Source organism: Bombyx mandarina, chromosome A1, assembly GCF_030267445.1.
Source record: "Bombyx mandarina strain Sakado chromosome A1, ASM3026744v2".
In the NCBI taxonomy this organism is placed as follows: Eukaryota; Metazoa; Arthropoda; class Insecta; order Lepidoptera; family Bombycidae; genus Bombyx; species Bombyx mandarina.
In genome coordinates, this window is record NC_143234.1 from 16664099 (window position 1) to 16679999 (window position 15901).

The window sequence follows — 15901 nt, forward strand, 5'->3', positions numbered from 1 at the left end:
ACCCGCAGTATCGTAGAAGAGCGCCAGCAGACGGAGGTCGAACAGCAACCGTGAAGCTCCGAAATGGTAGCTACGTTACGGTTGATAATAGTTGGGTAGTCCCCTATTCACCAATTTTATCAAAAATGTTTAACGCCCACATAAATGTTGAGGCATGCAGTTCAGTACGCGCCATCAAATATATTTGCAAATATATAAACAAGGGTAGTGATCAAGCTATTTTCAATTTTAGAAATACTGATCTTGCGAATCCCGTAGATGAGGTACAAACTTATCAGTCTGGTCGGTATGTCAGCAGCAACGAAGCCGTGTGGCGTCTGTTAGCATTTCCGTTGCACGAAAGGCATCCCACCGTGACACATCTCAGCGTGCATTTAGAAAATGGTGAACGCGTTTATTTTAATGAACACAATTTCCACGAACGAATAACTACTCCGCCAAAAACCACACTCACTGCTTTTTTTGATCTTTGTATCAGAGATGAGTTTGCAAAAACTCTTCTTTATGTCGAGGTGCCGAGGTATTATACTTGGGATGCAAGTAGGAAAACTTGGAAACGCCGCATTCAAGGTACTTCAGTTCACGATTGGCCTGGCGTCAAATCTGGAGATGCTTTAGGACGAGTTTATACAGTTCATGTTAGTAACATGGAATGTTTTTGTCTACGCATGCTTTTACACCATGTGCGCGGACCTACCTCTTTCAATGATCTAAAAAAATACAACACACAAGATTATCCTACATTTCGAGAGGCATGTGAGGCAAGAGGATTACTGGAGAATGACAACCATTGGGATGTGACACTGGAAGAAGCTGCTCAATGTAGATCAGCAGGCAAGATGAGAGAGCTATTTGCTGTATTAGTAGCGACATGTGGTCTTTCAAATCCTCAACAATTGTGGGATAAATACAAAAATGATATATATGACCGACGATATATTGCACAGATTACAAGAGCAAAATCCCAATGTCACGTACAGTGATTTAATTTACAATGAGGGTCTGACAAAAATTGAAGACCAGGTTAAAACAATTTCTAGAAAGGATTTATCAGATTATGGAATGATCAGACCACAGAGAACCGAGGAAATCAGTAGCGATTTAATACGGGAACTAGATTACGATACTGCTTCCTTACAACAACAATTGACAGAGTCTGTTCCACGTTTGATCCCAGAACAAAGGTTAGTATTTGACAATGTTTTCAAAAAAATCGAAGATGGCGAAGGTGGTTTGTTATTTTTGGATGCTCCCGGAGGCACGGGAAAAACCTTTCTTTTAAACTTGCTTTTAGCGCAAATCCGAAAAGATAAAGGAATTGCTGTAGCAGTTGCCTCTTCCGGAATAGCCGCCACTCTGCTCAATGGTGGTCGAACGGCACATTCGGTGCTTAAACTGCCATTAAACTTAGCCCATGAAGAAATGCCAGTCTGTAATATAAGTAAAAACAGCGAGCGTGGACGTATGTTGCAGCAATGTAAATTATTAGTTTGGGATGAGTGTACTATGTCCCATAAAAGAGCAATTGAAGCTCTAGATCGGACTTTGAAAGACATCAAGAGTAATCCAAATATCATGGGGGGGATGGTGGTACTTTTAGCGGGCGATTTTAGACAGACTTTGCCGCTTATCACTAAAGGCACCCCTGCAGATGAAATAAATGCGTGTTTAAAAGCGTCAACGTTATGGGTGCACGTAAAAACGTTTAGTCTGTCTACAAATATGAGAGTGCAACTACACAATGATGTACAATCTGGACAATATGCTGCTGCTCTTCTTAAAATTGGAGAAGATCGTATGGCAAAGGATGGTAATGGCATGATTACATTGGATCGTGAATTCTGCAATGCTGTGCATAATCCAGATGATCTAAATAACTTCGTCTATAGCGAACTGCTAACTAATATGAGGAATAGAGACTGGTTATGTGAAAGAGCAATTTTAGCGCCGACGAATGAAATGGTGGGACAGATAAACGAGCAAATTATGTCACGCGTGGAAGGTGATATTGTTGAGTTTCTCTCTGTAGACACTGTAATGGATACTGAACAAGTAACATCATACCCTGTAGAATTTCTTAATTCTTTAGAACTGTCGGGAGTACCTTCACACAAACTGAGGCTGAAAGTAGGCGTTCCTGTCCTTTTAATGCGGAATTTAGATGCACCAAGACTGTGTAATGGCACACGGTTGCAAGTGACACACCTCGGTCGCAATATTGTAAAAGCAATCATTATGACTGGAATGGCAAAAGGAGAGAACGTTTTAATCCCCCGTATACTCATAATTCCGACAGATTTGCCATTCCAGTTTAAGAGATTACAGCTTCCGCTGAAAATCGCATTCGCTATGACGATAAATAAAGCTCAGGGGCAAACATTAAAAGTAGCCGGCATTAATTTAGAAAAGAGTTGTTTTTCTCACGGACAATTATACGTGGCTTGCTCACGTGTTTCAAGTCCACAGAATCTCCATGTGTTGGCCAGAGAGGGAAAAACAAAGAACATAGTTTACAAAAATGTACTACAGTAATAAGGCCTCTTATTTTTAGCTTCCTACATTATTATACTACTTACATTAAGTTAGTACTTCCTACGCAGACGATGTTACGGATGTCACACTGTCTAACATCGGGGGTTGGCAGGTAGGTAGTTAGTAGTATTTTAAACCGATTTACATTATTTACTTTTTATATTTACTAAGGAAACATTCGGAGCTATCCATTATGTAGCTTAGGTTGCTTTTGAACAAATTTTGATGTGAAGTTGAGGACTGGAACACGATAGTGGGACATTGTTGCAGGGGGACTTATAGCCGGGAGAAAACAAAAAAACTTATGCGGACGAAGTCGCGGGTAAAAGCTAGTTACTTCTATATATGTAATAGGTTGGGGAAAAGTTTCTTCGCATTTTATAAGAAAATTCACAACATTTTTTAATATAGTTTATTTATATTTAACTAAAGTATGTAGATACCATTTTGCTTGATAACTTTTTAACATCTTGTAGGTAGGGACATGGTCGTTTTTTTTGTTTTTTTTTTATTGTCTATGCAGGAAGACGAGCTTATGGCCCACCTGATGGTGAGTGGTTACCGTCGCCCATGAACTTCAGCAATGCCAGGGCCAGAGCCAAACCGCTGCCTCCCATTGCTATAGAAATTTTGGGGCTTCTGATCAAAATACCGCGACAATTAGTTTTGGCAGTCCTCTCGTGATGTTAACCTGACACTGCCTAAATAATTCTGAAGAGACCGAATGTGTGGCATCACATATGTGGTTCGTTCTTCAAATCAAAATTTCCCTCACGAAAGCATTTAAACCAAAATCGCACGATGCGTTCATTAGCAGTCCCCTCTCCAAACGCAACTTTGATATTGCGAGCTGTTTCCGCAGCGTTAGTTCCGCGTTGGAACTCGTATTAAAAAATAACTCGAATTTTCGAAGTATCCATCTTTCTTGTCTAAGCTAAATAAAAAAAAATAACTGAAAGTTGATAGTCGAATGTTGCACATTTTTTAAAAGAAGAACTTCATATGTACCATTTGAAAAAAGCTTCACTCAAAAATCTCAAACCATGAAGGTTCTATGTTAATTCGAATTACCTTGTATCTACTTCAGTTTATTACTTAATTAATCCATCAGTAATAAAATTATGGAACAATTAAAATGTTCTGTTACAAATGTATGTATAAATGTAAAATATAAATAAGTGCTGCAATTAAAAGCCATTAAATTTTCATAGCCCAAACAAACTTAGACTGTCACCACTGAAAACCGACTATAACATTGACAGTGCTAATTCCTCACGGAACCTTACCGAAACATTATATTATATTCATCTAGCATCACGGAACAACGCAGAGTAGAAAACGTATATCGAAACGAGCGTCATCGATCATTTAATGTTATGCAAGTTTGATGGGAGTCATCGCAGACAAAGCTGGGAACACATTGTCAACGCCACTAAATGCGCTATTGAATACAGTTATACCGTCAAATACGTAAAAAACTGATGTTATTTTAATACCATCGTCATCAACGGGTTCTACACGAGTGTACTTTTTAGAGTGGAAAGAATTCAACATCACACACACTATGTGTACATTTCTTTGTGCTCTTGGGCCCTTACCCTAAAAACTGTTAAGAAACTTATGCGAGTGGCTTTTAAAAATATTTGTAAAAAGTAGGGGAGCTACACAAAATAAATCAACAAATGTTATTTTGCAGATTTATTTTTCACGTTTTCTTCTAAATATTGTTTTTTTTTTCTTTCCTACCTATGTTGATAGCCTTGAGAGCTATTTCAGCTTCTTGACGTGTAGGGGGTTACGGGGCTCAAACCGGGAATGTTGCTAACACTGGCCCTAGCAAGAATAGTGCTTCGCGGAATCTACCACCGGATCGGAATTGCGACTCACTGAGAAGATCCGGCGAGAAACTCAGTGGGCTGTGTCTATGGGCTAACGCACAAAATCACTTAAATAACCATTCGAACACTCTAAAAAGAGACTTAAAACGAGACAATACGTATTTTTTTCGTATAAATTGAAAGATACAAATTTAAAAAAATAAAAAATAAAAAAAAATCGTAATCGGCAATCTCGAGAATCGTTAACAGGTAGATCGATCGTTTTTCTAAGAAACTTTAATGATCGGTGTAATTTGGCTCGTGCTGGCTAAATATGCAATTATTCGAGTTACTTAATCGGCTTCTCGGAAAGTTTAGTTTTGTAATTCACTAGTTTACTCGTTTGGTGTTTTATATTTAATTTCCCGCCATTTGCATTGCTAACATTATTGTTAACGTTGCGACGGCTGTTAAAACGAAATGAGCCGAGTGTTGCATTCTTATGTTTACATAAGAGAACATGATAAATTTAAATTAATGTTGGGTTGAAATATGCAATTAGCTTTCGTCTATGAAAAAATAAATAAAAAAAAGAAGGTTGACCACGCCAATGAAAGTGTCAAATTTTTATTGCCCTTGTAGGCAGACGAGCATACGGCCCACCTGATGGTGAGTGGTTACCGTAGCCCATGGACTTCAGCAATGCCAGGGGCAGAGCCAAGCCGCTGCCTACCGCAAATTTGCGATCTTAACTAAAACATAAAATATACTGCGGGAGTTCCAAGCATGGCAACACTAATGCAAAGAAGAATAAGCAATTCACTTTTTTTTTCTCAGAACGAGACTATGATTATTCGTTTGGATGCATCTGTTACTCTCCGACTTATATTTATTCACGACGATTACAGAATTATATTTCTTTGATTTAAGGGAACTGCCCGTTTACGATACACACGGGCGAAGAGTTTGACTATCGTACGTAGTAATTTTCAAATTTATATTAATACCAACGAATAAAAAAAAAATCAAACTCTATAAACATCGTATCGAAGTATCGATTTGCGATGTCACAGCGTGGTTGAGGGCGCTGTACTTATAAAAAAAAACTTACTCCGAATGTCAAAGTTCAATAAAGCGGTAATTTGTTGTGACGCACGTTACTATGGCAACCGATCGAGCTAACAGCAATGACTAATGCAGTAGTATCGTATTGTGGGTTGGTTTTTCTTTCTACATTACACTTGAATACATTTCTTTGAATTAAAAGACGCCTTGTATATAGAGGAAATAAGCATAATATGTTCTAATGGAATGTTATTTTCATTTGTTCGAATGCCGATGTTTGAAAGATGATGTTAGCTGATTACGTGGTCGGCATAACTGGATTTGCTTATGCAAAAAAGTTTTAAGTTAAAAAAAAACTTAAATAGATTTTAAAATATTAATTCATGATTTTTTTTATTATTGCATGGGTGGGTGGACGAGCTCACGTGCCACCTAGTGTTAAGTGGTTACCGGAGCCCATAGACATCTACAACGGAAATGCCGCTACCCACCTTGAGATATGAGTTCTAAGGTCTCAGTTACAACGGCTGCCCCCACCTTCAAACAGAAACGCATTACTGCTTCACGGCAGAAATAAGCAGGATAGTGGTACCTATCCGTGCGGACTCACAAGAGGTCCTACCACCAGTAAGTTAATTTTAAAGTATATTTTTTTAGGAACTTCAAAGGTAGTAAGTATATTAGACAAAAACATTAGCGTATGCCGCCTATACTAATTTATTTATTATTTTACGATGTGAAAAAACAATCGAAATTGGTTCTAGCATTCAACATTTTGAAGAGTAAATTAAAAGTGCAATCTTACATAAATATAACGAACATATAGAGAATTAGGATCTCTCTCGAACGCCAGATACGGGAAATTATGTCATGAATAGTTCATATAATTTTGTTTATTATTTAACAATTACTACGATAACATAATTTTAAAATGCTTATTATTTATTATTGCATAGTTTTATATTAATCTAGCTGTGATAATTTTGATTGTAATAAACTTTATTACGTTAAATTTAAAAATTAATCAACGCGATTGTTATCAAAACGATAATATTCTATAATCCGACTGTAAACATAAAATTTAGGTTTGAAGAAACGGCCGCAATACAAAACAATATAATTCAGACTTCGACTTCATGCTTTAAGGAGGTTGATTTCAAGTGTTGAAAAAAAAAAGCGATTTTTTCGCTTAAAATTTTATTATAAAACCATCGAGCTCGTGTGTAGCATGCGATCCGGCGTGTCCTTGCGTGCTCATCACCGTGCCGCTCCTGTGATTACGCACAGACAAGCCCCGTCGATAATTTACATGTTACTTTAATATTGCGTTCATAAACATCGGTTGTAATATAGACCGATTATCATTTATCCTCTTTAGACCGAAAAGAAGCCTAACCGCAGACGTGAACTTACCCATGAATACAGGATCAAGAGCACACAAAATTGAGTGCGGTCCTTTAATTATAATAACTAGATGATGACCGAGCTTTGCTCGGTTTTTTTTATTTGATAACGCCATCTTGTTGTGTCTTTAAAGCGGTTAGCTGCCCTCAATTAAGAAAAATAGTATTATTATTCGCCAATAGATGTCGCGAAGAGTCGATTATTGAAAACACGAATAAAACAACATTTTCTGAAAATAAATCGTAGCTAGATCGATTTATCGCCTCCGAAATCCCCTGTATACTAAATTTTATGAAAATCGTTGGAGCCGTTTCCGAGATTCATATTATATATATATTTATATACAAGAACTGCTCGTTTAAAGGTATAAGACTTAGCAAAAATCAAAGGAAACAATGTATATAATCTTTTATTCTTATATCAGTTTTTTATTACGATCTTACATCGGTCTTTTATTTTTATAAGTACGGATCATTTAGTGTTGTTACGCGCTGGGGCTCGGGATAAATAAAGTTCTAGCGAATTACAAATTAAAACTGTATTAAAATTTGCACTTAGAGCACTTAAAACACTTCACAAACACTTTAAAATTCTCAATTCGCTTCTTCTTCGCTTCGCTTCAGGTGATCCGTTTGCTGTTTCGCTTCGAGTTGTTCCGATTACTAACTGACTGCGTGCAATCTCTGCAACGCTTTTATAGCCGACACCACATCCCTAGAATTATTGAGAATATTCCACACAAGTCGAGCATTGTGTGTCCGTTATCTAACAATAGATGGCGTTGTGCTTCCCGAGCGTTCTAGATGCTACTAGACCCTTCGATATTCATTCGACTATTCGGCAATAAATTGCGTTACTCTTACCGGCGTAACTGTAACTAGTTATAAAATAGAATAGTTTTGCAGAGAAGCCGCGGCAAAGTAAAATACACAGGACATACTGGTGCTCGTATATTTACTTGAAGAAAACAAAATACAAAAGAAATTCGTTTTGTTTTATTTTATTACGCGTAGTTCGTTCATTGTATCCATACGAACGAGGCCAGAGTACCCAAACGTATTTTGTAAGGCCAGCCGAAGGTTCATAGAAGTAGAGGAGGCCCAAGCTGAGCTGGTTGGATGGCGTCGAACATCAACAACTTAGGGGTTTTAAGTTGGAGTGGGAAAGGAAGCAAGGAAAGCGAATAAATCGGATTTATGGGACTAGGCTGAGGTCCAACCGCGGCTCTAATGCCTCAGACGGTGATAATGATTTGCCACTGTCGATGTAATTCATGAATATGTTATGTTGTTTTACCGACGTGCGTGCTTAGGTTAAAAATTCGACCGTCGCACGGTTGCAGTAGCCCAAGTGAAACAAAGGGAGGGATGTAAGATACTTTCTTCCACCGTTAGCTTTATTAAATTTGCGAGCATTTGCTGATGAAATAAAATAAAAAATCTCTAAAAATATATCAGGTAAGAAGTTCCAAAACGCATAGTGCCTTTCCGTTTTTACTACGGACGCACTTACGCTACTTACGGTCGAATCTATACTTCTATACTTAATATTATCAAGCTAAAGAGTTTGTTTGTTTGAACGCGCTAATCTCACTAACTACTGGCGTAACTAACTGATGTAAACAGGACCATTCGGGAAGGTTAGAACAAAAAAAGAAAGGAATAATTATCAGAATCGGTTCAAGCATTCTCAAGAAATCGGTGAACATACATAGATAAAAAATATGGTCGAATTGATAACTTCCTTTTTTGAAGTCGGTTAAAATGCGTGCTTTTTGTACCTAAAATAACTGCCATTCATATTATGCCATTATATTATTCATAAAATATTTTCACTTTCTACTTAAATGAAGAGGCGGGTAAAATTTAGCGTTCTGCTAATGTAACTATTCCACACGGACGAAACGCGGGCAAAAGCTAGTTACAAAAATAAAACTTGTTTTATGAACATATTGCTACGTAGGTACTTATTGAGTATCCCAAATAAATTATGTTATATTTATTTTCTTTTCAAATTGAGCCGTCAAATCGAAGGAAGCAATTAGCAAACCGAAGCGAATAAGTTTGTAGACTTTTTAAAACGTTAGAAATGACGCAAGCAAAACAAAGAACTCGTTGTTACGTTGAAAACGAATCGTACATACGAAATCATTAGAACAGTTAGCGTAGCATTTGAAAAAGCTACCGGAGTTTTTTTTATGGAATTAATTAAGAAAATGTTGAAAGAAAAAAAAAACGGCGTTCTAAATTAAACAGTTTAAAATTTTCTGTGCTATGAGTGGAGCTTTCGTTATATTGTATACTAGCTGAGCCGTCAGACTTCGTAGTGCCTCAATCGATAAATAAAATACCTAAACTTTTATATAAAATAAACTTAAAACAAACAAAAGGAATCCGTCCCACGGGGGACACATCAAATTAAAAACAAAATTGTTATTTTTATTTAATTCCGAGTATTTTCTTAATTATCTACCTTTTAAACCTTCTCTGGACTTCCACAAATAATTCAAGACCAAAATTAGCCAAATCGGTCCACACGTTCTCGAGTTTTAGCGAGACTAACGAACAGCAATTCATTTTTATATACCTATATACCTAGGTATAGATAATCAAAGGAGTGGAGAATGGAGTATGAATTTACAGTGCTATGAGTGAAGACAAAAAAAAAGTATATCATATCAAATCATCTTCATGAATCAAACTTATGACAAAGGCATTATTCTAATGCAAAGATTAAATTTGATGAATATGAATAAACTAGAAAACGTGATGGTGAATTTAAAAAATACAACGAATTCAACCGTAATTTTAATACCATTCAAACAATGCAAATTGCCGCAATGTATATGTATGTATTATAAGCTCGGTTGTAAGGTGCGGCATGGCGCCCCAAATGCCAAGGGTTGAAATACAACAGGGGGTGTAAAAATAGGGCGGAATGTTGAGGGGCGAACCTTAATGGTTCTGAGTCACGAAATCAGCACTGAAATTACTAGCGATTTCGTGAAAGGCGACGTGTAGACTCGCGAAATGTGTTTCACAACACGCCATGGGAAATCCTAGTTCTGTGTATTATAAAAACTATGTTAAATTATACCTATTCAATATTGAAATAAATATTCATTTGAATATTGTTTAGATAAAAATATTTCAATACTTCATTGTACATTAACATTTCGTATATAAAGTGTAGTTTTTCATTCATTTTCATTTCATTCATTTTCATTTCATTCATTTTCATTTCATTCATTCACACATTATTCTCAGTGTTTGAGGACAAAGAATATTATATGATCTAAAACACTCTTAAGTTGAAAACATCAAAATGTAATTGATACTTTAAAGCTGTATCTAAATTATCGGAGTGTCGATAATCTCATTCTCACGGATCGTTTGGAGCCTCTGGGTCTGCGAAGGGACCTCGGCTCCCTCTGTATTTTGTACCGTATGTTCCATGGGGAGTGCTCTGAGGAATTGTTCGAGATGATACCGTCATCTCGTTTTTACCATCGTACCGTACGCCACCGGAGTATAGTTCATCCATACTACCTGGAGCCACTGCGGTCATCCACGGTGTGTTTCCAGAGGTCTTTTTGGCCACGTACCAAGCCATGTGTGAAAATCCGAAATCATTATTCATTTTAGGGATTTGATTTCATTAACTTTAATTTATATATTACAACAAACTGAACTTGAAACCAAAGGTGCGGTATCTACTGTATTTCGATGTCACGATTACAGAAATCTACACGAATTGTCAACAGCAACTATCCCGTGTTTCATAACAATGCATGATTGACATTACTGGTGGTAGGACCTCGCGTGAGTCCGCACGGGTAGGTACCAGCACCCCGCCTATTTCTGCCGTGAAGCAGTAAAGCGTTGCGGTTTGAAGAGCGGGATAGCTGTTGTAACTATACTGAGACCTTAGAACTCATATCTCAAGGTGGGTGGCGGTATTTACGTTGTAGATGTCTATGGGCTCCAGTAACCAATTAAAACCAGGTGGGCTATGAGCTCGTCCATTAATATAGTCAATAGAAAAAAATAAGAACAGATTTATTTTAATTAAATACAAATACAAGAGTTGTTATTAAATCACTAATTGCTTTTTTGGTTTATTGATCTTTTACAAAACGGAAATAAATAGTTTCACTTTAATTATTGTTAAGATCCATCAGTACTAATATTTCTGTGCGAAGTGAAAATCGTCTATTACTATTAGTCTAAAATCTGCGATATCTAGACGATTTTATTCGCGTGCTGGAGAACTTGACGTATCAAGTTGGTTGCGTGAAGAAAAGAAGACTAATCGGTGGTTTCCGAGTTCCATAACTTTACGTCGCATTGTTTGTTTCATGGAATTCTTATTTTTACCAATTGAGCTACATGCAAGTACAATTACTTTTAAATATAGCTTCATTTATGGCTTAAAAATAATCAAAACGGTGAAAACAATTTGTTTTGGGAAGGTGTCTAAAATCCAAAAAAAAAACATAAATTAAGTATTGTCCGTTCTGGTAGCAGGATCTATTCATTGTCTTTGTAATTTTTACTACTATAAAATATCGTGAAAAGAAAAATCCATAATACATAAGATACTGGTACACCGGTAAACGCTAATTTATCGGCAATCGTTGAGGCTTCTTGATTAGGAATAGCGAAGACTTCGGGCCACTTTGTAAAGTAATCCATCACCGCCAAGAAGTACTTGTTTCCACTATCGCTCTCTGGGAGCGGTCCGGCAACGTCCAGTGCGATTCTTTCTCACGGAGCTCCTACGTTGTACATGGCAGTTTTAAGTTGTACTTTGGTGGAACATTTATTTATCCCGAACCCCAGCGCGTAACAATATATTGAAATCTCTTAACATTTCTTTCGTCTTTTTTTTATGCTTAGCTGGTGTTAAGTGGTTGCTGGAGCCAATAGATATCTATAACGTAAATACGCCAAAATTGAGATATAAGCTCTAAGGTATCAAGTATAGTTACAACGGCTGCCCCACCCTTCAAACCGAAACGCATTACTGCTTCACGGCAGAAATAGACAGGGTGGTGGTTCCTACCCGTGCGGACTCACAAAAGATCCTACCACCATCCGTCTTTTCAAAGTCGAACCATAGCGTCTACATGGATCGACTTTGCATACATATACATATTTTTGAGTGACTTGTGAACTTGATACCTGTTCTGTGCTATGGTATTTTCTTGTATTAACAAGAAATTAATCAATATTTAGAAGTTATTAATAATTTTCATTTAGTTGCGGGACCGTGTAATAAATAATCAAAAATAAGTTTCTCCTACCGTATCTTCTCCATGACTAGTTAAAGCTTTGAAAAAGTTTTCCTCGGTCATTTCAAGCCCCGTTTTACAATTATTTTCCCAATATATTAGAGTAACCCTCTAACAATAAGCAAATAAAAAGATAATCTACCATTTCCTTCGGTTTTCCCGAGTCGTAAACAAAATTACTTTTACGGTTCAATCTTGCGCGCTTATTATTGTTATTATAATCGTGAATCGTGAAAGGCTATTTTGTTTAAGCGATATTTTTGCAACTTTACAGAATAGCCAATTAAAGCTTAAAAATTTGGAAAAGATATCAAAGCAAAAAAACTTCTTCCGCTATTTGAATTGAGTAAACTTAATTGAAATTCAGTTAAAAACATCTTCCCTTGATACTAATAGCAAATAAAACTTATCTTTATCTTTCTAAGTATCTTTGTAATTAAAGAATTACTAAGCGAAATGTCGCTTAAACCAGATAGCCTTTCACCCCTCTAACACTACAGTTTTCGTGAGAGGACTAGTCTAAGTTTGGAACCGTAAAAGTATTTTTAAAGAAACCCTAAATGATATTGGCAAATCAGAATTCTTTACAATTAGATCAGCCTTTCAAGCTTTTACTAGTGAATAGACCTCATTAAAATAGCCAACGGTACTAAAAGTAATATATACCTATTTCGAATAGCAGATAAATCACACCGAGACTTATATAGCACGGAAAGTAAAACCCAATAAAATTAACCCATGTTTATATAACATGAAAACTTTTAGCCGCTCCCCAAGCTTGCACGCGATGCAGCCGCGCTCAGAACTTTCCTTAATAGCTTTTGCAAACTTAATACACTTTGGTTTTAAGGGATCACACTACACATCGATGTTAGACGTTAGTTCAATATTTTGATGTTAACTTTACAAAGTTCAAAGGAATTATTGTGATTTGATATTATTGGTATTATTCAATTACAGTGAAAATTAAGGCCTCCCATTTTGCTAATTATTCAAATTTTAGAAATCAATCTCAAATTGTTTGTGGAATCGGTGAAAATGTATTTCAATCGCGAGTTAGATCTTAAAATAATTAAACTAGAATATTGTTAATACTTAATTTTTTAATAAACTTTAGATGCAAAAATATCAATACTTAAATCAGAATTTTAGTACCTATCGCTTAGTTAGAACGATGATAAATTAGAACTAAATACAATTAGGAACAAGGGAAATCGGACTTTAAGGTTGTATTATATTTCCAATGTCGAGTATTATGAGCGCTAAATAATTAGATATATTGGCAGGGCTGTACGGTATTTCTGAATTAGCAGATTTTTTCAATTCAATTCACTTTACGTCCTTACCACTAGGAAATCCATTTTGAAATTGCTAAGGGTTGTTCAATCAATCAAGCCCAATTTGTAGCGTATTTCTTATAACATTGTATTCAATCAATTTATTGAAATATCCTTAGAAGCAAAATAATTGACATATGTATATTTTTCAAAAACTTGACAGTTTAATGAGAACAGATTTATTTTAAACCAGAAGTAATTATGATCACATTATAATATTCGTTCGTTTTTGTAGTAATTGGAAGTTAATTGAACTAGGGAATTCATAATAAATGTACATACTGGCTACTGCCATGGTTTTGAAGAAAATTTCAAATTTAAATTTACAATTAACGTATTCTGTGATTATTATTTTACCGGACAAATTTTAACATACTATTTCTTTTTTGATTTCCAGGTGATCATGGAAGCTTCGTCGTCAGACTACAGTGATGAAGAAGTGGGGGTGATAGCCCAAGGTCAAAAACTCTGGGTGAGGGGAGTCAGGCAGCATACAACCTGCGCTGATATTGTCCGAGCACTACAAGATGCCCCTGAAGGTTTGTTTGTTTTTTAGTCTAATTTAATAAAATTCTATTCTAATTAACTAATGTATTTTTATTCGTATTCGTTTAGCCAATAATGGCACCAAAAAACATCTTATTACTTTGCTGACATAACTTTAAGCGGACATGAACACACTTGCAAATTAAGTTTCTAATTGCTTTCAGAAAATCTAATAATGATTAAGGTAGACCCAAAAACCGATATTGGTGGATCACGAGATAAATAACCCCTGAAATTAATTATAAAAAAAAATTAGAAAAAATCGAAACTTTGAAACACAATATACATCAAAATAAAAGATTCACGAGGCAGTATCATATCCTAGACTACTATTTGAATTTCATTCTTTTTTTTCAAGCAGTGTATGGAAAGTTTTACACCTAATGTAATTACACTTCAAAACATATGGCATACAGTTTCCCTACAATGATGATAGAGGGAGATAAAATAAACCTCCATTTAATGTCATGGGCTATTAATGAATGAGCCTCCTGATGTGAAATGAACCCAATAAATTCTTGCAAATAGACGAATCGGACACGGATTGTTGGTCTAAACTTGCCCGGTCATCGTCCTCGTCGAACCCGTCGCTTGCAACGAAAGGCTCAACGAGTAAATTAACCCTCAGACACAGCCCACTGAGTTTCTCGCCGGATCTTCTCAGTGGGTCGCGTTTACGATCCGGTGGTAGATTCTGCGAAGCACGGCTCTTGCTAGGGTTCGTATTAGCAACGTCATCAGGTTTGATCCCCGTGACCTCACCTACTAGTTAAGGCGACGCTGATATAGCCTCTCAAGGTTATCAGCTTAGCTAGGATAAAAAATTGGTCTAAACTTGCATTGTCTTCCTCATAGCGGGTGGTATGAGTGACCAGGGTGAATGGGTGCTAGCAGAGCGGTGGCGAGGGGTAGAGCGACCTTTGCCCCCTGACGCACCTGTTCTGCACATTTTGGCGGCTTGGGGAGATGCTAGGCATGAGGTATTTCATTTAATACTGTTTTAATGCTAATTTTTACTGGTGGTAGGACCTCTTATGAGTCCGCGCGTGTAGGTACCACCACCCCGCCTATTTCTGCCGTGAAACAATAATGCGTTTCGGTTTGAAGGGTGGGGTAGCCGTTGTAACTCTACTGAGAACTTATATCTCAAGGTGGATGGCGCATTTACGTTGTAGATGTCTATGGGCTCCAGTAACCACTTAACACCAGGTGGGCTGGGAGCTCGTCCTCCCAACTAAACAATAAAAAATAAAAAATAAATTGACATCTCTAGCTAACAGTAATTTTTTATGGCGCACGTATGCAAATCTACAGTTTGATTTATTGGTTTATCGTTTCAATGCTTAACTTCAAATTGGAATATTTGGCCTTGGATCAAAATAATTGTATATCAGTTAATTGAAGAATTAGATGAGCCTTACGTGTACTTACTATTTGATGTACTTAATGCCACAGACGATTTATTTAATGTTGAACATAAATGTCCTTAAATCTCTATTAATAACTTGTTATTTCTCTGTAATTTTACGTTCCTAAATTCAGTATATTATGATAAGACAACAGGTACCACAAAATTAATTAAATCTGATTTCAATTATTCTAGGTTCGGTTGTCGTTGCGTCGTTTATCAAGCGGAGGAGAAGATGACTCGGGAAGGGATAGCGATGCCGGGAGTAAGGGATCCAGAAGACGTCGACGGAGAGAACCCAGAACAGCCACTCCTCCTCCAAGAGCCAAAAGCGAAGACCCTGCAGCTAGACTAGTGTCTATTATCCAATATCAGAGCAGAACCATACACCAACAACTCGACAAGTTAAGGTATGAGATTATAATATTATTATTATTATTATATTCATAATTGTAAAGTTTACTTGTAGACAGAATTACAGGATGCAATGATTAATGGG

At 36.5% G+C, this 15901-nt stretch overlaps 1 protein-coding gene across 2 annotated transcripts in view; it reads left to right on the forward strand.

Annotated features, from left to right (window-relative positions):
• The window catches only part of LOC114247301 (uncharacterized), a 135063-nt gene that overhangs the window by 115980 nt on the left and 3182 nt on the right, over positions 1-15901 (forward strand). For both annotated transcript variants that reach the window (XM_089739533.1, XM_089739532.1), the window contains 3 exons: positions 13846-13987; positions 14850-14974; positions 15598-15812. In XM_089739533.1, the coding sequence (XP_089595659.1) occupies positions 13852-13987; positions 14850-14974; positions 15598-15812 (476 nt within the window). In that variant the 5' untranslated portion in view covers positions 13846-13851. The remainder of the gene's footprint in view (positions 1-13845; positions 13988-14849; positions 14975-15597; positions 15813-15901) is intronic.